This window comes from Oryctolagus cuniculus, chromosome 2, assembly GCF_964237555.1.
Source record: "Oryctolagus cuniculus chromosome 2, mOryCun1.1, whole genome shotgun sequence".
NCBI lineage: Eukaryota > Metazoa > Chordata > Mammalia > Lagomorpha > Leporidae > Oryctolagus > Oryctolagus cuniculus.
The window spans coordinates 31,570,972-31,592,016 of NC_091433.1; the positions used below are offsets into that span (position 1 = coordinate 31,570,972).

The 21,045-nt window shown below is 44.8% G+C and overlaps 2 protein-coding genes across 4 annotated transcripts in view; both read left to right on the top strand.

Moving 5' to 3' along the window:
- NWD2 (NACHT and WD repeat domain containing 2) overlaps positions 1-9,716 on the top strand; it is a 192,186-nt gene extending 182,470 nt beyond the window's left edge. For both annotated transcript variants that reach the window (XM_008274917.4, XM_051830700.2), the window contains one exon: positions 3,565-9,716. In XM_008274917.4, coding sequence (XP_008273139.3) covers positions 3,565-7,497 — 3,933 coding nt within the window. In that variant the 3' untranslated portion in view covers positions 7,498-9,716. The remainder of the gene's footprint in view (positions 1-3,564) is intronic.
- Positions 9,717-13,595: 3,879 nt separating this feature from the next.
- C2H4orf19 (chromosome 2 C4orf19 homolog) overlaps positions 13,596-21,045 on the top strand; it is a 105,367-nt gene continuing 97,917 nt past the window's right edge. The window contains exon 1 of one of the 2 annotated variants that reach the window (XM_051830713.2): positions 13,596-13,745. The gene's annotated coding sequence lies outside the window, so the exon portion shown is untranslated. The remainder of the gene's footprint in view (positions 13,746-21,045) is intronic. The other variant, XM_051830719.2, reaches the window with a different exon arrangement.

Below are 21,045 nucleotides of genomic sequence, written 5' to 3' on the forward strand. Positions count from 1 at the left end.
CTATCTGAGTTGTAATCATAATCCTTTTGGAATGGATACTTTGGTGTTTCTTTTTTTTTTTTTTTTTTTTTTTTTTTTTTTGCTTGTGTTATCTTGAGAGAACAAGACTCACAGGATATGACTGCAAAACTTTTTTTCTTGCTGTTCAAACTCATGTTGTGGGGTTAGTCCTCTCCATCCCATTTGGATAAAAACTAGGACAGATCTCAACAATTTTTCTCATTCCTCTCAAAAAAAAAAAAAAAAAAAAAAAAACTTCAAGTCACTTCTGGTCACTAAGTCAGTCTTAGTTCAGAATTAGTATGTCCAAGCCAAGGTTCTAATACAGACTTCAGTTACCTTTGTGTCCCCCAGCTGAAGCCCACCGTAGAGAAGGCATCTACAGTAGGAAATGGGCCATCTTCTTTCTCTCTCCATGCATCTTTCCATCTTTTCTTCATTCCAACTACACCTGTGACCCCCATGGGGTTGTGGTTTAGAGGACATAGAAAAGGTGAGGTGCACATGTAGGACAGAAAGTTCCTACGTGACCAGTGCTGTTCAGAACCAGGTTCTAAACTCTCTGGTCTTAGCAAGTGTTAAAAGCCACTTCTCGGGCTGAAGTGGCCATAGCGGGTGGGGTCGTCACCTGTGACACCAGCATTACATATGGGTGCAGGCTCGAGTCCTTGCTGCTCCCATTCCACTCCCTGCTAATGGTGTGGAAAACAGTGGAAGATAGCCCAAGCTTTTAGGCCCCTGCCACCCATGTGGAAAACCTGGATGGAGATCCAGGCTTTGGTCTAGCCCAGCACTGGCTATTGTGGCCATCTGGTGAGTGAACCAGCGGATGGAAGAACTAACTCTGTGTGTGTGTGTATGTGTGTGTGTGTGTGTGTGTGTATCTCCTTTCTCTCTGTAACTGACTTTTAAAACAAAACAAATATTTTTTTCAAAAAAGCTGCCTCTCCTGTCACCGGAGGCCTTTCCATGATTTCCTTCCCCTATGCCCCTCCCACCCTGTCCTCACTGAGCGTCTCTCACTTGCATGCTGCTGGACACACAGGGAATGCTACTTCCTCAGCTCCTAGTATCCAGGCACACTAGAGGATATTTCTGCCAAGATGCTGTGCACAGAACCTGGGAAAAACAAACAAACAGAAAGCCTTGTCAGCTCCCGCTTGCTGGTGGCCAACATCTGGTATATGGATGCACTCAGGGGTCCTCCAGGGCAGACCCAGGACAGCAGCTGTCCGCCACTCCTCCATTGGAGCAGCAGGTCAGCCTTGGTCACTCAACCCTCCCATCTCTCAGATGTCTTTAGACTCCACATGACCATGTGGCCCAAGATTTAACGGGCACTCAGTAAACAGTCCATGGAAGCCCCTGCCCCATGACTAAAAGTAAAGAGTTAGCATCTCTCTGACCTGCCTTTTGGGGATGAGACAATAAGAGATAAGACCCATGGCATCCTCATCTCCAATGTTGTTCTCACTCCCTCCAGTCTTTATTTCCAAGCTGGATGTGGGTAACCCACTAAGGCACCAAAACTGGTTTTCAGAACGTACACTTCGTATCTTGCATGAGGATACAGGACGTCTCTGGAATGTGACATCTGTTGTCTTGCATCCTCACCTAAGCTGCACTAAACTAGTTCCATTTAACCTCCTATTCACTTAGTGTTGATTCAGAATCCCTATGTTGGTCTTCCTGTGGTTGCTGTATCAAAAACAGAACTTTCCTTAATTGCCTGAACATTCCTGTGATCTGTCCTATGCACTCTCCACTTCCCTCTCTCCTGAGGAATGGCTGATCCGTACTCCCTTCACAACCCGTACTCCCTTCCCTGTGACCTCATGTCTCATGAGAATGCAGACACACATCTTGTGTTGATCTCCCACTATTGTCACAGACACAAGCTCATGACTATAGGGACACCATCTACTGACATCACACATTCAGCCACATGTGGCAGCAGGGTTGAAGTTATCCGTGATTATCATAAGCATTGATGTGGGAGCCAACAAACTGTGTTTTGGCTCTGATTGGCCACTGAGAGGCAGTTGTAGAGTGGCCAGATCCTCCTTCTTGAATCCAGCTTTAAAGGTCGGGGCTAAACAACAATATAATGCTTACTTATCTTAAAGGCTCATTATGAAACTGACATCCATAAACCTTTTCTCATCTTATTCAGTCCCAAATCCAAACTCTCTCTTGAGGAACCAAGTTCCATAAAATTACTGTCTCAAGTATAAATTAGCACCTCCCTTTCTAAGAAGTGTCCTTGGTATTACTAAAGGAATTCATCACACTAAACATACTCTTTTTTTTTTAAGATTTAATTTTATTTGAAAGAGTTACAGAGAGAGAGAAGTAGGGGCAGGGGATGGGGGCTTCCATCCGCTGGTTCACTCCCCAATTGGCTGCAGCAGCCAGAGGTGTGCTGATCCAAAGCCAGGAGCCAGGAGCTTCTTCTGGGTCTCCCACCTGGGTGCAGGGGCCCAAGCCCCTGGGCCATCTACTGCTTTCCCAGGCCACAGCAGAGAGCTGGATCGGAAGTGGAGCAGCCACCGGTGTCCATATGGGATGCTGGCACTACAAGAAGCAGCTCCACCCTCTACACCACAGCACCGGCCCCTAAACATACTCTTTTAATTATTTAATACTTTGATCATATCCGTTCTCATTCTTTGGTTTTCAAACAGAAAAAATAATAAACTCAGTAGTATCGTCACATATTTTCTCTCTTTAGCTGTATAGTTTTTCTTTGAAAGGCACTAAAATGAAAGTCATATTGACTTTTACTCTGACTGCATCTCTCAGTGACTGATTAACTCTGAGCTTGTCATATATACAGCCTGGGCCTCTGTTTCCTCTTCTACTAAATGATGCTGTAATCCCATCTGCTCACCAGAGAAAAATGAGTGCCATGACTGCATGTTTATATATGAACCATCTATTATAAAGCTCAACATTTAATAAAACTCTCACAGCATTATGTAGCCTTTATGACAAAGATAAATAACAATCACAATAATGACCCTATAGCACCACAAAAATGTCTCTCAATCATTAAAGATTATATCCAATATTATGTGGTTGTTGAATATTTTATTACATTGTAATTAGAAATTTGGTTGGCCTCTGATTAATATAATGTATAAATCATTACTTAAGCCATTCATTCAACAAACACTCACTAAGCATTGGTGTAAGCACCAACAGCTATACCAGGGGAGAATGCAGCTTCAGTGATGAAAAACTGACCACACTGGATGCCAGATTTACCGACTTTTGAAATACTTCTATGTTGCCCTATAATTGAATAATACTATTTTCACTGTTTTCCTGCCTTTGGCAAGGGTAATCTTGAGATCCTGAGGGGTCTTATGTATAGATTTTTACGCATGATCTTTGTGACAGCTCTTTGGTCTTTCCAGAAGGTTTGTCCATTTCTTGGTTCTCGGCCACTTTCCACATGGTGGGGGTTCCTGGAAGTCAGAGCTCTGCAGGGAGGAAATATTGTTGCCTATGACCATGTGAACTCATGTTATCCTTCTAAACTCAAGCATTTTTGTATTTCAGGCCTGTGCCTGGCTTCATGATGACACAGGACCAGACTCTGACCCTGTCGTCGTCGTGAGGTTTCTGGGAACAACAGACATGAGCACTGACCTAAGGACTCTCCTCCTGAGTGTTTGTGAACAATTGGCAATTAACTACCAGTGTCTGGTTCAAAGCTACCCTAAGAAGATCCATGACCTCCGTGACTTATTTATAAACCTCTTGAATGAATCTTCCTTGCAGAGGCCTCTAATAATAATATTCGATGCCCTAGAGCAGCTCTCGGAGAATGACGATGCCAGAAAGCTCTGGTGGCTCCCAGCTCACCTTCCCCGCTTCGTACGGATAGTCCTCTCCACACTGCCCAACAAACATGGGATCCTGCAGAAACTAAGGTGCCTTATCCACGAAGAAGACAACTACATTGAGCTGATTCCCCGGGACAGGAAGATGTGCAGCCAGGTACTCAAACACCAGCTGCTACGAGTTAAAAGGAAGGTCACGTCCGGCCAGCAGATTTACGTGAACAATGCCTTCTCCAAGTGCACGCTGCCAATGTTTGTGAACCTGACCTTCAGGGAGGTGAGACACTGGAGATCTCACAAAGACGTCGATGAAACCTCCCTCTGTGTCAATGTTCATGAGAGTATAGAGCAGTTATTCTGGTCCTTGGAGAAGATGTGTGGTCAGAAACTGGTCTCCAGGGCTCTTGGTTACATCACCATGGCCAAGATGGGTCTGAGTGAGATGGAACTGGAGGATGTCTTAGCCCTGGACAACAGTGTTATGAATGAGCTCAACGAGAATGCCAGGCCCAACAATCCCCTGAGAGTACCTTATTTGTACATTGCGAGGCTCAAGGAAGGACTCAACGGATACTTAATAGAAAGACACGTGAAGAATGTCACACTCCTGGTCTGGGCCAACAGACACCTACATCTCATAGCCCAGAAGCTGTATCTGCAGGATGACAGAGACCTGCGTGAAATGCACACCATCCTGGCAGATTATTTTCTAGGTGTCTGGTCAGGGGGAAGGAGGAAAGCATTCTGCCTGGAAGACCCCTACCTTAATGGCTGCCTTGACTTGGAGAGCAGAAGCCTGCTTGAGGAAGAAAAACACTTCATGGAACAGGCTTCCTTTGACAGACAGGCCCCAGACCAGCCCTGGGTTTTCCAGTGCAACCCCCTGGAGCCTGACATTTTCTTTGTCAACCATCGGAAAATGACTGAGCTTTTGCACCACCTGACAAGGTGTGGAAAAACCGATGACCTGCTTTATGGTATCATCATGAACTTCAGCTGGCTTTATACCATGATCAAAATTGGCCAGTTTGATAAAGTGCTTTCAGACATCGAGCTGGCGTACAACTACTCACAAGAGAAGGAGCTGAAGTTCCTGGCTAGCACCCTCCGCAGCATCAGAAACAAGGTCGTTGCGTTTCCTGGCTCCCTTTCAGCTGAGCTGCAGCAAAGACTTCTGCCTGTTGTGAGCTCCCTGCCTAAATTAAGACACCTTCTTTTAGAGTGTGACAAAGATGGGCCCAAGTACTGCTCCATCGTGCCCTTGCATTCATCCATGGACGTGACGTACAGCCCAGAGCGTCTCCCTTTGTCATCCAGTCACCTGCATGTCACAGAGATTCTGCCTACCTGTAACCCCAGCACTGTCCTCACGGCTTTAGAAAACGGTTCCATCAGCACCTGGGATGTAGAGAGCCGCCAGCTACTCAGGCAAATCACGACAGCCCAGTCTGTCATCCTGGGCATGAAACTCACTACTGATGAAAAGTACCTTGTGGTGGCTACGACAAATAACACCTTGTTGGTTTATGACAACGTCAACTCTTGTCTCCTGTCTGAAGTGGAAATCAAAGGGACCAAGCATGGGAGCAGCTCCACCTACATCAATGGATTTACACTGTCAGTCAACCATGCCCTTGCGTGGCTTGAAGCCAGTAAAGATGTCACCGTCATTGATCTGCTCTACGGATGGCCCCTTTACCAGTTCCACTGCTGGTATGAAGTAACGTGTGTCCAGTGCTCTCTGGACGGTGTGTATGCTTTCTGTGGACAGTACCTGAACACGACCACCATATTTCACTTAGGGAGTGGAGAAAAGTTATGTACGGTGACCTCTGAATTTTCAGGAGGTTTTGTGAAGTTTCTTCTTATCTTGGACACAGCTCAAGAGATGGTAATGGTAGACAGTGAAGGAAGTCTTTCTGTTTGGAATACTGAGGACATTTCCAACCCCCAGCTGACTGATGACTTTGACTGCCGCAGAGAAGACAGCGAGGTGGTCAGCATTGAACTTTCAGAGGACCAGAGTGCCATTCTGATCTGTAAAGCCCTCAGCATTGAGCTCTTAGACACTGGCGTGTGGAAGGTGGCTGAGAAGTTCAGAGCCAAGCACAATGAGCGCTTTATATCAGCTGTGCTGTCCAAAAACGGAGACTGCATCATTGCAACCATGGAAAATACCTCAGCCGTGTTCTTTTGGAGGCGGGACACGGGACAATGCATGGCAAGCTTACAGGAGATCTCAGGTACCATAGTGAAGTTGGTAAAATCCAGTCACCACAACATGCTGCTCTCTCTATCAACCAGCGGCATTCTATCTATTTGGGATATAGATATAATCACAGCCATGTCCAATATTGATAAGACTGGGAAACCAATCCAAAGTCTGGTGTTGCCTGCAAGAGGGGAAATCATTTACTCCCTGGATGGCTCTGACTGTGTTCATAAATGGAATTTCAGCAGCGGGTTCATTGAGGCAGTATTCAAGCATGAAGGAACAGTTGAGCACTGTGTGTTAACATCCGCTGGGGACATCATGGTGACATCAGATGACAAAAGCAGCCAGTATGTCTGGCACACCAGCAGTGGGGAAAACGTCTTCCGAATTAATGGGCAGAGAATATCTCAGCTGCTGATTACACACAATGACCAGTTTGTGGTCTCACTGTGTGAAGAAAATGCCTCCAGGGTGTGGAGACTGGCCACAGGCCACAGGGTCTGCAACATTCTGACCACCTTGCAGAATGCCTTCATTACTTCTGCAAACACCTTCGTGGTGGGGATGACGAAAAGCAAAGTGCTGGCTGTCAGTCTTTGGACGGGAAGTATCACCAAGAAATTTTGCTGTGAAGATGGGACCAGCATTGTGAATTTTAAACTGATCCCTGACTGTCCTGACATCATTGTGTTCATCACATCAGCTGAGACTGTGAACATCTGGAGTCTGGCAGATGAAGTGATCTGTCGACGCGTGCAACTGCCAAACAACTTCTTGAAAAATCTAGAGGATTTTGAAATTTCTCCCAATGGAAAGCTAGGCATTATATCTAGGGGAGATGAAAATATCAATGTATTGGATTTACACAGTGGTAAATTACGGGTGGTTCATGCCTCTGGGATCATCTGGCGCCAGAGGTTGTCTCGAGATGGTCGCTACCTGGTGTACATTTGTTTCCGGAATGGGGAGGAGGAGGATGAAAATGGTGCAATATCCAGTCTAATCGTAATGAGGCTGGCTGATGGCAAAAATATCGGTGCTTGTTCTCTTTACAAAACGCCCACTTTTCTCGCACTCTCTCAGCGGCACCTGCACATCATTGTGGGCTTTGATGATGGGAGTATAGGGATATACACGGTAGTGGACCGTGTAGATGCTGCACTAAAAATTAAAATTGCTACTTCAAATAGCAGACAAATTTTCAACAACACAGCACAGGTATCCAGGCCAAAGTCTAACAGTTACTGTTTTAAAGTGTCTGTGGATTGCTTATGGAGAGAGTCTACCGAGGTCTTTGCAAGAGACAGCCCCATCACGGTGAGCGACTCTTCCGAGTCCAATGAAGCCACGCCATCCAAGAAACACAACTCTTGTTATGACCGGGTGTGCTCTGCCCTAGAGTCCAGAGGCCATAGCTATGCCCCTGATAACTGAAAAAGTGTTTATCTTGTTCAACATACATGATCCACGTACAAAAGACACCAAAAATAATGTGTCTTCTGTATCCCAAATGATCAACCACTCGTTTCTTAAAAGACAGGAAAGATGCTAAAATCCCAGTGTTGTGCTGATGTGCTCATGAAATGTATGGAGATGTGAGACTGGTCTGAGGTGAAGTCCTTTTTTCAAAGTGTATCCAGGAATGAAGGAATGACAGAAAGTGTCTAGAAGTAGTACTTACAATTAGTTGTGTTGTAAGAAGTAGCATAATTCATGCCATTGGTTCAGATGAGAGAGGCTGGAGTTACCAATAAACCATTTGGAAAGGGATTAGTTCTAAAAATTCAGTTGAAATCGTAAAGACAAAAAGCTGTTTGACTTCAAATGATTGTGTGATAAGTAAACTCAGCCTTAATCTCCTTTCCATTTTACAGTCCTGAAAACTGTGTAAACCTCGTCTGCAAATGAAAGGTCTAAAGGTGCAAAATCATGTAACAAACATGCCCAGATGCATTCCCAGTTTCCCACGAGACACGACATGACCTATGAGACCATGAACTGGACTGGGACAAGAACTAACCGTCGCTACCATAGGGCTACTCACCATGGCGAGTCGGTCTTCATTACAATACAATTGCAGCAACTGCATGCAAGGGTTTCTGTATGATAGAGTATATGATTTTTAAACTATTTACTTCCTTGGTTACGAAAGAACACATTTAATAAGAAAACACAATCTTTTCACATCTTTTTGAAACGTATATTTGTGCTGTATGTGAGGAACCACAGAAAGGGCATTACACATTTGATCAGTTCTGTCATCGTACTAGCAAAAGTCCGTACTATTCAGTCCATTGTACGGTGGCATCAGTTTTTTCCTACATCCCTGCAGTATATCAATAGAAAGCAAGTGTTCTCAACAGACCATCTCTGAAACACTGATGACATTTGCCTTATTCTCATTCCTCCTCTCTCCTATTTAAATGCAGATAGATGACAAAATACTCTGGGACAAATTGAATATGCCTGTCTGTGTGCTAAAATATCCCTTATATCTTAGGAGTGTCCAAAGGTTCTTTCTTGTCCTTATTTGTAATGACTTCCTTACTGCTGCACACCACATGTATGCTTCTTTACCTGTTATACTTCCTGAGGGATGATGCTTCTGGGCCTCTTATTGTCTTAACCATTTCAAAGTAGAAGCTGTGAGATGGTCTTCAGTGTTTTAAAAACAACAGCAGCAGCTACACTTACTGAAAAGAAAATATTACATCTCGAAAGAGTAAAGTGATTTTCTACCTTTCATATCCACCACAAGGCATGTCAGTCATGATGGTTGGTTTGGTTTTCTTTGAAAGTGGCAATGACTTTAGTAAGCATTATTATTATTATAAGTATTATTATAAACAAAGAACAGAGTGGTCCAACTTTGCCATGAACTCATTGCATCCCTAGCCAGATGTTTAACCTCCCCAGTGTATTATTTTTTCTTAACCATAGGTAAAGTTACTGGAAGCTTCTGCTATGGCCCTCATAGAGTGTTGGTAAGTCATGTGAGAAAAAAAAATACAGCAACATCTTGAGAGCTGATGTAAATGAGAAAACCAAGTGTTCTGCCCACTAGAAAACCCAAGTCTATTATGATTCACTTTGGAAATCATTTTGACACTTAAGCATTCAAACATGTGATTCAGATATAAACACCCCACTCCGTGATGAAAGACTTTTATTAAGATCCTCCGTCCCCGAATTTAGCTTCCAGACACAGGTGGCAACCCAGAGACGGCTCAGAGCCACGTATAGATCACCTGGAGTTGACTGTGTGAATCAGTGCTGTTTAACTCTTCAGGCAACACATTCTTAGTCCTGTCATTATCAGCTAGACCTTCATGCTATACATTTCTAACAATTAAACCCCTAGATGGATTAAATGTAGTGTGTGAATGTTCAATGTAAAAGCCAATAGAGTATAACAAGTGATTTGAATGATTTTTTTCCTAACATGTTTGCAACTGATAGCTCATATTGAATGTTTTTATGTAAACTTTGTATTGTTGGGGAGAACAACCCACTCAGAGATTTATATTTTTCATAAATGTTACATTTAGTTAAATTTTGTTACAGAGTTGTTACACTAGAAAATTCTTTCAGTCTTTAAACAATATACAGTCTTGTGTATGTATTGTTTGTATGAATAAAAGACAAACCACTTAGATTTGGGTGCTCTTTGTTTTTCTCTTTGGCAGATGTAGTTAGAGACCTAGAGTAATAATAATAATTGCTTGTGCTTACTGAGTGGCCATGGTGCACTAGGCACTGTCATTGGAGATTTTCATGGGATAAGTCATGCAGTCTTCAAAACAGCCTTATTAGGTGAATACTGCTAGTATTCTTGATTTCTAGACATGGAAACCTGGAGACGGGACTAGGGGAAAATGGCTAAACAAGACTTCCATGCATAATCAATGTCTTTTTTGCTAGCCTTCTCAAAGCACATCAAAATATGGAATTCAGGAATAGGTGTTGAGCCTGGAGGTATTAGGCCTAGAGATTTGTTTGCCTAAAATTCAAGTCAAGGCACTTGTATCCCATATTAGAATGCCTGGGTTGATGTCCTGACTCCTCTCCCAGTTCCAGCTTCCTGCTAATGCAGACCCTAAAACGCAGAAGGTAATGGTTCAAGTTATTTGTCCCCACCACCATGTGGGAGGCCTGAACTCCCAGATTTGGCCTGGCCCAGCCCTGGCTGTTGTGGGCATTTGAAGAGTGAATCAGCAATAGAAAATCTCTCTCACCCTCTTTCCCTCTCAAACTAATACATATATATTAGTGTGTTATATGTAAACATTAATATATAGAGTACATTCAGTATCTAGTAGGTACTCACCAGTAATGACCTGTAAGCCATTTTCCACCTTGCAAATGAAACCTGGTGGGTCTCTTGAAGATCACTAGAGATTACTGCAAACTCTGAGGCTTTTCAGGTATATAGGAATGGCTGATGGGTTCATTCAACAAATATTTATTTGGTCATGCATTTTGTCAGGAATAAAAAGGTAAATAAAATAGCTCATGCCTTTTAGGATCTCAATCTTAATAGGAAAACAGGAAACAGGCTTTTTGCAAGTGCAAGGCATTGTGCTTCCCTCTGGGGTTGTGAGTGCAAAAGGAGAGGATGATGGCCAGGTAGTAGCAGTCCTACTCATGAATATCTCTAGTGAGAGAGCAGGATGAAGAAAACTCTTCCCAAATGCCGCCCCCCTTTAACCTTGGACCTGGGAACACACACATAGACCAAAAATAAATACACACACACTTTAAGTAGGGCAGCATTGGAGAGCTTCAGGAGGAAATAACCAGATGATACCTAGTATCCAGCTGACATGAAACAGTCATCCTGAGAGAAATTTAGAATCAGGAGGTTAAGAAAACTTGAGTAAATCATCTGCCAGGTTTCTCTCCCTTGTCTTCATATGGCTGAGACTGAGTGTGTGTTTAAGATTTACCTCCATAGAAAACCTAATAATTCATGTCAGAGAATTCTTTCTCAGAAATTTATGCATAAAGATAAAATCTCCTTTCCACCTCAGACTAAAAAACAAATTGCTGATCCGTTTTTGCATAACAGTATTTCATGTATATGCAGTTTACTATTTCTATGCCTTCTATCCTAGGGTCAAGTACACAAGTAAGGCATGATTGTACATCAAGGTGTTTTGTTATACACTAGCGTGATTTGAAGATCAGTCACACGTGACTCCTTCTGTCTAGAATCCTACAATCTAAAGGAGACACACTAAGCCAATTCGAAGATTGATAAAAGGCTGTTAGTAAAAGCAGAAGCCAGAAGCTGAGGATACACTGCTGAGGACCAATTTATTCCACGTGGGCATCAAAAAGGACAAGAGTAAGAGGTTGAAGAATAAGTGGGAACAGGCATCAATGTCAGAAAGGCATTTCAGGTAAAGGAAGCCACATGAGCAGAAATGGAGAGTTGAAGCACATTTTAGATGACATAATGCTATGTTGGGAATTTGGGCTTCATTAAGAAGTCAATAGGGAGCTATGAAAAGAGTTTTGGGAAGGGAATGGCCTGGTTGGAATGGCATTTTAGAATGGCTCAGGCAGTACTTTATCAGATTAGACACGGAAGAGACCTGAAGCTGGAAGACCACTACACATTATTGCAGTGATCGAAGGCAGAAAGTATTTGAACTTGATGTTGGGACATTAACAATGAGAATGTAAGAGGAGAGACACTGTGGGGGAGGGATGTTCAGGGCTTACTGGTGGAGGCAGATGAAGGAGAAGGAAAACCCAAATCCAGTTCCCGTTGAAATTGGGTAGATGGTAGAGTCACAAACGTCAAATGAATAGAAGATCAAAGTGTCAGAAACCATGAATAAACTCTAACCTAAAGAGTTTAAGGGCAAGATATCCATGCAGACAACTGGAATTATGCTGCCGATCCCATGGAGGAATATGAGAAAGAATCCAAAAAGCTATCTCTTTCAGGAACCCTTAATCACAATGTCTAAACGTGGTGTGGAATTCTCTTTGGATATAATGTAAGCTGTTACCATAAACTTAATTTTTATTCTTTTTGTAGAACAATTTCACACATTTGAAACTAGATTTTTAACCCCACTGAAATAAATTGGGTTTCCTATCTTCTAAGACCCATGATCTGGGAATAACTTATATACCAATATAAACATGAACACTCTTTGAAAATTAATTGTATTTTCACTCCAGCATGCATCATCAGAGTTTTCTGTTTTTTTATGAGCTTCACCCCACCCTGGAGTGTCTGCTGGGCATCCAACTGATTTGTACAAAATGCACATTACATTTTGTACAGACACGTGGAAAGCTTGGTTTCCGTGTACCAATGTGACAGGCTGTCTGACACTGACAAATATCAACAGTACCTCTGACTTTATCCCAGCTTTTAACAGATGAGGGTAACTTGGGCACCTGCGTACGCAGGCTCAGAGCACTGGTTCCAAAACTAGAATGTGTGTCACTTGTTAAAACATTTTTCAACCTTCCTGTCCCCCCCACTATTTCTGAATCAGTATATCTGGGATGGAGCCCAAGAATATTCTTTTTTACCGAATTCCCTTAGAAGACACTAATTCTGCTAGTGTAAGACCACACTTTAGAACTCAAATACAAATCTTTTTTGGACAAAATAACCTAACTGATAAAGATACCAATATCCCATAGACATTATTAAAATCTTGTCTAGAAATTGGACACAAGCATTACTTAGGGTAACAAAAGGATTTTTTAAGATCAGAAAATGGCATAAAATAATATATAACTTCCCTCGCATATCTGCCATTTTATGTGGCACAAGCCGTGTGAAAGTAGCTGGTGTAACCAAAGGGTAGTGGGTCCACGTTCCAAAGGTTCCCGGTGCTGTGGTCTCTCCGAGTGCTGCTCTCCCAGCCCTCCCAGGATGAGCAGAGGGGAAAGGGAGAAGAAGGGAAGCTAGGTGGCGCAGCGGATTAGCGCATCTCGCTGGCAAGTCCAGTAATTTGTTTTGGAGCGCAGTTGAAAAAGTCGTCCCAATCGCTGATGGTATTTTTCCAGACAGCCTGGATACTTGAAGGCTGGCAGTAACTACGGGTGGGGAGCTCGGCAGGTTGGATGGAGAGCTGCAACCAAAGTCCTTTCACCCCAGCAAAAGACAGAGAAGGGAAGGGATGTATGGGGAACCACGGTTTCCCTGAACCCCGGCTCCTAAAGGCAGGCGACAGGGCACGCAGCGGGTCCCAGCAGCTCAGATCAATGCCGAGGGGGAAGTAGGAAAAACGCAAGCGCACAGGGAAGAGGCGCACATTGGCCGGACGGTGCGTTTATTTTTCTCCCCCACTTAAGCCGCGATCCTCGGACACTGCCTTCTCCCTACAGCACGACAGAAAAAGCAGGTCCCCCACCAGTTTCCCAGCACGGCGGGCCCTTGGCGGCCTGCGCCCCAGAGGTCGGTGCTCAGTGCGCCCCGAAGAGCCAGCGCCGCACGCCCCGCTGCGGGGCGCGCAGGTAAAGGGTTACGCGTGCCGCCGGGGCTCGCCCGCGGGCCGGCCACGTGACGCGGGGGCCCAATGACGGCGCCGGGGCGGCCCGGGCTAGCGCCGCGGGCTCCGGGCGCTCCTCAGCCGCCCGCGTTTCCCCGCGCTGCTGTCCGAGGTCGGCGAAGCCATGGGCGCCGCGACCCCGCCGCCGCCCGGCCCCAGGTAGGGACGGTCCCACGCCGTGCGCGTGGTGCCCGCCGCGGGAGGAGAAGGGCGGGACTGCCGCGGAACTTGGCTTTGGGGCACGACGACCCTGATTTCTCTCGCGGGTCGCTCTTACTTCTGCATTTCCCTTTGCTCTGCAGTAGTGATAATTCATGACTAACACATAAGAGGGGAGAGGCGGTTCTGACTGGATGAGTTGGACCAAAGTCGCGCCATTCAACAAAGGCGCCGTCAGAGAAGCGAATCGGGGCGCGGGAGAGGAAGACTTTTACAAATTCTCCAAACCAAAGAGCTAGACGTTCGGGGGGCTTGGCTCTAGCTGGTTGTGTGGGGACTCTTACTGTTTTTCTTTTAAATCCCCCAACTAATGAACTTTGGTGGTGCATAAGAACTTGAACTGGAAAACTGAGAGACATTGTCTCGTGTTTCTGTGTCCGTCAACACCGCCCCCCCCCCTTAAGCATCTGAATGTCTTGAATAAAACGGAAATGGAAGGTGACCGCCGCAGTTTCTTTGAAATGTCCTTGGGTCGCAGGATTTGCCTCCCCAGCTCACACCGCCAGGTGCGGGCGCCCTCGGGGGCAGAGCTGGAGGGAAGGGAGGCTGTGCTGAGCGGCGCAGAGCGTGCCAGGTGCGCGCAGTTAGGCGGTCACTAAATATTTAGTAATTAGGCAAGCATCTCCCAGGTCGATTGACCTTGCTAACCCTGATGAGGTGAGATTTGCACAGAGGGCCACTGAAGAATTTTTCCAGTGACGGGAGGAAGAAATCAATTTTTTTTCCCTCTCGCACCATAATGGACCTTGAAAAGAAAACAGAAAACCCTTCCTGTGTGACTTAGCACGGTTTGTTTTCCATCACAGAGTAGGTGTTTATCCTGTGACTTTGGAGCAAGTCAGGTCTTCTATGAGGTGGCTCAAATCATTTTTCAAAAATATATGGCGGTTGTTTTCTTCCTTGTCACTGTCTGGGGGAGAGAATTCCTGATGGTGCTTCTCACCCTAGCTGCTGGGAGTCCTCAGTGGTTGCAACCAAGCTGCTGTGAGGAGTAATCGCCAGGGCAGAGAACTGAATGAGAAAGTCAATGAAAGTGGGCCTGTTTTTACTGATGATACATTCCTTACTGGCTGCTCCCCCTCCGTTGAATCCTCCAGTGAATGCTCATTTAACAGGACAACCCAGGTGTTACAGCCTTGTGACTCTTAAATACCAGTGCCTAGAGATCAGCTTTCTGGTTCCTTCTGTGAAAACACTGCCGCTGAAACAGTCGTTCGAAGCTCTAACAGTAAAGTTCTTGGGTGACTCGCTTTTCTCTCCAATGTGAAGATTTCCTTAAGAGCAAGCTGCTTTAGACACTGAGAAGAGGGACAGATGCTGCAGGCAGGGCAGGGTGTGCGGCTTACCTCTCTTCTCTGCTTTCTGTTTGTCCCTCCTCTGATCCTGCTTTCCCTTCGCTCAGCAAGTCATGGCGTGTGCCCCAGGGCCAGGTCCTGAAGACTGAAATAGTGAGTGATAGGACCGATTTTAACCATGCTCCCAAGAGCTTTCGCACTACAAAATTTAAAACAAAACAACAACAAAAAAAAACAACAACTTGCCTATCACCTGAAAACTTTCCATCCTCCTAAAAATGGAGTGATTTCCCAGCTGGTGCCTCTCTCAGCCTGGAAACCCAACCTGGCCAAGCTCTGGTCAGGATCTAGTCCCAGGCCAAAGGCAGAGTGGGTGCTGCAGTCCTTGCTCTCAGAACTGCTCTGCCCTGGTGCCCCGGGAGCTCATGGACTGACTGAGCTTCTTAAGGACTAGCCTCTCGGTAGCTGGGTTTCCACTCCCTGGACCGAGTTTCAAATTCCCTAGTTACATACCTTTTCCAGTAACCCTGAATCTAACTCTTTTGGGGTCTTGGTTAAATTGTATCAAAAAAAAAAAAAAAAAAAAACAGCCCCCGCCTCCTGTTAGTTGTCATTCATTCTGTTCTGCTCACTGCACTTGATTGGTCCCAGATAGACTTCCTAGGTATCTAGAAAAGAAAAACTGGGAAGAGTTGATTGGTTCATCCTAGACTCATTTGTGGGTCAGAATGGTCACCCAGTTGTAGCTTTTCTTAATGCCTGCTCTTACCTGGAGTCATCCTGCCTCCCTAGTTGTAAACCTTTCTTACTCTGGTTATGCCTTGAATGCTTCTTAAGAGGATAAAGTGAAGATTAAATCTTTCGTTTTCTCACACCGTTTTCACCGCTGAATGTCATGGCCCAACAAGGGTTGGGATCTTCAGAAGCAAGATGATCCTATCCTAAAACACCATACTGATGAGTGTGCATGATGAGAAGCAGATCATTGAAAACAGTGTTGTCAGGCATGCTGGAAAGGGACGCTCCCGGGCTACAGTGACCATTGCTCACATAAGACGTGTCTCAGACTATACTGTGAGCACTGAACTCTGTTCTGTTCAGTGTACAAGTGGCTCTCCAAAATTAAACCCTCATCTGGCCTTGGGAAGAAGGTATGTAGACCTAGAGTCAACAGGGAGTGTGCCAGGTGCTGGGGACATTGGCCCTGTCTTCAGGGATCTTACAGTCTCAGACAAGGCCTTTGAAGGATTTTAGCAGAGCACATTTTTGTTTTAGACAGTTCATTCTGCGCACAATGAGAATGGAATGAGGAAGATGCAAACAAAACCAAAGGCAGCTGCTGCAAAAATCCATGTGAGAGGCAAACATTTGGCCTAGCAGTTAAGATATTCACATCCCTTGGGGTGCACCCACTACACTGTGGCATACTGGCTAAACCTCCACCTGCAGTGTTGACATCCCATATGGTGCCAGTTCTAGTCCCAGCTGCTCTTCTGATCCAGCTCTCTGCTATGGCCTAGCAGAGCAGTACAAGATGGCCTAAGTTCTTGGGCCCCTGTACCTGCATAGGAGACCCAGAAGAAGTCCTGGCTTTGGATCAGCTCAGCTCTGGCCATCACAGCCATCTGGGGAGTGAACCAGCGGATGGAAGACCTCTCTCTCTGTCTCTGCCTCTCTGTGACTATATCTCTCAAGTAAATAAATCTGAAAAAAAAAAAAAAAAAAAAAAAAAAAACTGGCGCCGCGGCTCACTAGGCTAATCCTCCACCTGCGGCGCCAGTACCTCAGGTTCTAGTCCCGGTTGAGGTGCCAGATTCTATCCCGGTTGCTCCTCTTCCAGTCCAGCTCTCTGCTGTGGCCCAAGAGGACAGCGGAGGATGGCCCAAGTCCTTGGGTCCCTGCACCCACATGGGGGACTGGGAAGAAGTATCCGGCTCCTGGCTTTAGATTGGCGCAGCGCTGGCCATAGTGGCCATTAGGAGAGTGAGCCAATGGAAGGAAGACCTTTCTCTCTGTCTCTCTCTCTCACTGTCTATCTCTCTCTTTCTCTCTCACTGTCTAACTCTGCCTGGCAAAAAATAATAAAAAGAAAAAAAAGGAAAAGAAATGGTTAGATGACTGAGTCTGTCTTAATCTGCATGACATTTCAAACTACATTTTTACCAGGTAGATAAACATAAGCCACGCTTCCCTGCAATGCTCTTCCTGCTGGCTATTATAACTCTGGAGCCCCAGTTAGTTTTTCATCACAGAAAAGAGGTTTTTGGTAAAGAATGAGCCAATTTTATTTGCATTATCAACAGCCTTTCTGTAGACTTAAATATACACATTTGAAAATACAGTTAAACTGTTGACTTCATATTGTGTGCACCTTATCTGCTGTAACTTAACTCTTGGAAGTAAAAATACCCTGACCTTGGGTTGGTTAACATCATAAGTGGACAAAAGAACAGCCTTTTCCCCCACCAAAAGTTGACCAAAAACTGGCCTGTTGTATGTCTCAGAAGACTGAATTATGTTTTTAGGAGATTTGGTGGTGTGTGAGAGGCGCATATGCCTGTGAGAGCAGATAGTTCACCCCAATCGTTCACCTATTGCCCATACCTAGCTTTTTAGTGTAGTGTGTATTTGGATACAGTTTTATATTTTTAATTATTCGTTAGACCTAGAGTGGACCTGTACACACTAGAGTCTTGAATTCTCTTAATCTGTGTTAATCCTCCCCCCACTTTGAATTGAGTACTTATCTTGATCATTAATGTGTGATAAATGCATATTGATTCTTTATACCTGTAAAACCATGGCCCTCCCATTTGGTGGTCAGATTGCTAGCAACCTCAGCCATCCTGCATATTTACTACAGCCTAGAAAGAATAAAAGATGCCTACCTGTACTTTCAAGTCATTATTAAGAGGTACTTAAGTTCCCACTGGAACTTAGATGAGATTATTTCATACCTGCTTCCTAAGAGAATGGCTCCTGGAGTTCCTGTTCCACAGCAAGGAGGTCCGACTTACAGCTTCAATGTAGGATTATTGTGATAAACTTACAAGTAGTCGTGGGGCCGCCCTGTGGCACAGTAGGCTAAGCCTCTGCCCGTGGTACCACCATCCCATGTGGGCACTCATTTATCTCCCAGATGCTCGTCTTCCTATCCAGCTTTCTGCTTAAGGCCTTGGAAGGCAGTGGAGGATGGCCCAAGCCCTGGAAGAAGCTCCTGGATCCTGGCTTCGAATAGCCCAGTTCCAGCCATGGTGGCCACTTGGGGAGTGAACCAGCAGATGGAAGACCTCTCTTGCTCTCTGTCTACCTCTCTCTGTCTATAACTCTGCCTCTCAAATAAATAAATAAATTTGAAAAAAAGTGTCACAACCAATTACCTAGGCAGCAAAAACAATACAGTGAAGTTTGTCTGTGACTACCCAAAGTCTGTAAGGAAAACATTAAATTGGGTTCAGGAATGTATGTTAACAAGGAAATAAGACTGCATTTCGGAAAAATGTACCCTCGATGCTTCTTTAGATCTGAAAGAGAACCCTGAAAGTCCCTTTGTCTCGTGACCTGAACTTGCAGAAGAGGAAACTGAGCCTCAAAGAAGTTAAACAACACGTCTGAGGTCATACAGCTGCCTATTAGAAAAGCTACTATGACTACACTCTGAGTACTAATTTCCAGATCAGTCATCAATCGTTGATAGTGACTGACTAAAAAGCATAACTTGACAATTTATTATCTATTGAGTACCCTTTTCCCAAAATATAATAGCCAGTGTTTATTGAGAAATTATTTATTCAGTTATCCATTGCTACATAACCGCCTCATAACATAATGGTTTAGACAACCGCTGTTTACTCAGCTGTGAGCCTGTGGTTCCACAGTCTGGATGGGGCCATAAGGCTGAGGACAAGTGGAAGGATTCCAGAACTAGAGGAAGGGTGCATCTTCGGAGGGAAGCAGTGTATGACTGATGAAATCTCCATGGTTCCTGATGAGGGCTGTTTCCTGGGAGGACCAACAGGTAGCATTGAGGGTGGCCTGCAGAGGACACGTACTGGTGGCAGCCTCCCAAGTGTGAGTTCTTGCTGTCGTCCGTGTGTGCCGTGAGGTGAGCTCAGACTCAGATGGAGATGGAGAAAATGGAGGAGATAGGTCCCATCTGGAGGGCAGCTCTCAGCGCGTCTTACAGAACTTGATGGCACAATGGAATAAAAGGGAAGAAAGAGAGAAGGTGACGGTGATTGTGGACTGCCAGGTTCTGAAAGGTGCTTCCCAACCCTCAGGTGGGGGTGGTATCTTTGCATTCTTCACCACTGGCAAAGTAGGATGTCTTTCAGAAGTGGTGGTTTGGGAGTTTTGTTTGTTCATGTATTTGAAGTCAGTTGTCCCATGCCTTCAATAACAGCAGTTTTTTTTTTTAACTTTTATTTAATGAATATAAATTTCCAAAGTACAGAATATTGATTACAATGGCTTCCCCCCCATAACGTCCCTCCAACCCGCAACCCTCCCCTTATCCACTCCCTCTCCCCTTCCATTCACATCAAGATTCATTTTGGTTCTCTTTATATGCAGAAGATCAGTTTAGCATACATTAAGTAAAGATTTCAACAGTTTGCTCCCACACAGAAACATAAAGTGAAAAATACTGTTTGAGTACTAGTTATAGCATTAAATCTCAATGTACAGCACATTAAGGACAGAGATCCTACATGAGGAGTAAGTGCGCAGTGACTCCTGTTCTTGACTTAACAAATTGACACTCTTGTTTATGGCATCAGTAATCACCCTAGGCTCTTGTCATGAGCTGCCAAGGCTATGGAAGCCCCCTGAGTTCACTGACTGATCATTTTTAGACAGGGCCATGGTCAAAGTGAAAGTTCTCTCCTCCCTTCAGAGAAAGGTACCTCCTTCTGTGATGACCCGTTCTTTCCACTGGGATCTTACTCACGGAGATCTTTCATTTAGGTTTTTTTTTTCCCCCAGAGTGTCTTGGCTTTCCATGCCTGAAATACTCTCATGGACATTTCAGCCGGATCCGCATGCCTTAAGGGCTGATTATGAGGCCAGAGTCAATTACAGCAGTTTTTCAACTTTGCTAAGAAGCAGTTCACATGAAAATTCCAAATCTCTGTGCCCGTGTAAATAGAAAAAAATTTTGGCAGCAAATGTTTATAATGAAGAAGTTCTTCAGTCTGTTAGACCTGCCCAGCTACCCTGAGACATCTGTACAGGTGGGGTTATTATAACCCTCTCACAGTTAAGAACACTAAGGCTTGGAGGTGTGATTTAGCCAAGACTTGACCAGGGCTACTGACTCCAAGCCCAACCTGCTATGTCCCCACTAAAGTACTCTGTAGGTTTTCTGGTTGGTGTTGAGAGGAGATTGTCAAACTTATCAGTCTTGGTTTGGGTTGGTTTGGTTTGGTTTGTTTGTTACATACAACAAATTTAGCAAGATGCTTAAAAGTTTATATTGGTGATTTTGAAGTAATTATTTGAAAGAGTGATAGGAAGAAGACATGGGGTGGGCGAGGAGAGAGGGATATCTTCTGTCTGCTGGCTCATTTCTCAAATACCCACAACAACCAGGACTGGACCAGACTAAAACCAGGAGCCTGGAACTTAATCCAGGTCTCCCAAATGGGTGACAGGGATCCAAGTACTTGAGCCATCATCTGTTCCCGCCCAGGTTGTTTATTAGCAGGAAGCTGGATCAGAAGCAGAATACCCAGGACTTGGACCAGGCACTCTGTCCCAAGGTGTCCCAAGTGGAGCCTTAACTTCCGCCCTCCGATTTTATGGATAAGAAAAATGAGGCCTGAAGAGAAGAAGGGATCTTCAAGGATTGCCTGCACATCTGTTGAGGACAACCCTAGGCTAGGACGCAGGTCTGCAGTCCCCAGTTCTACAGTCTTTGACTAAACTCCCCATGGTGTTTCACAACT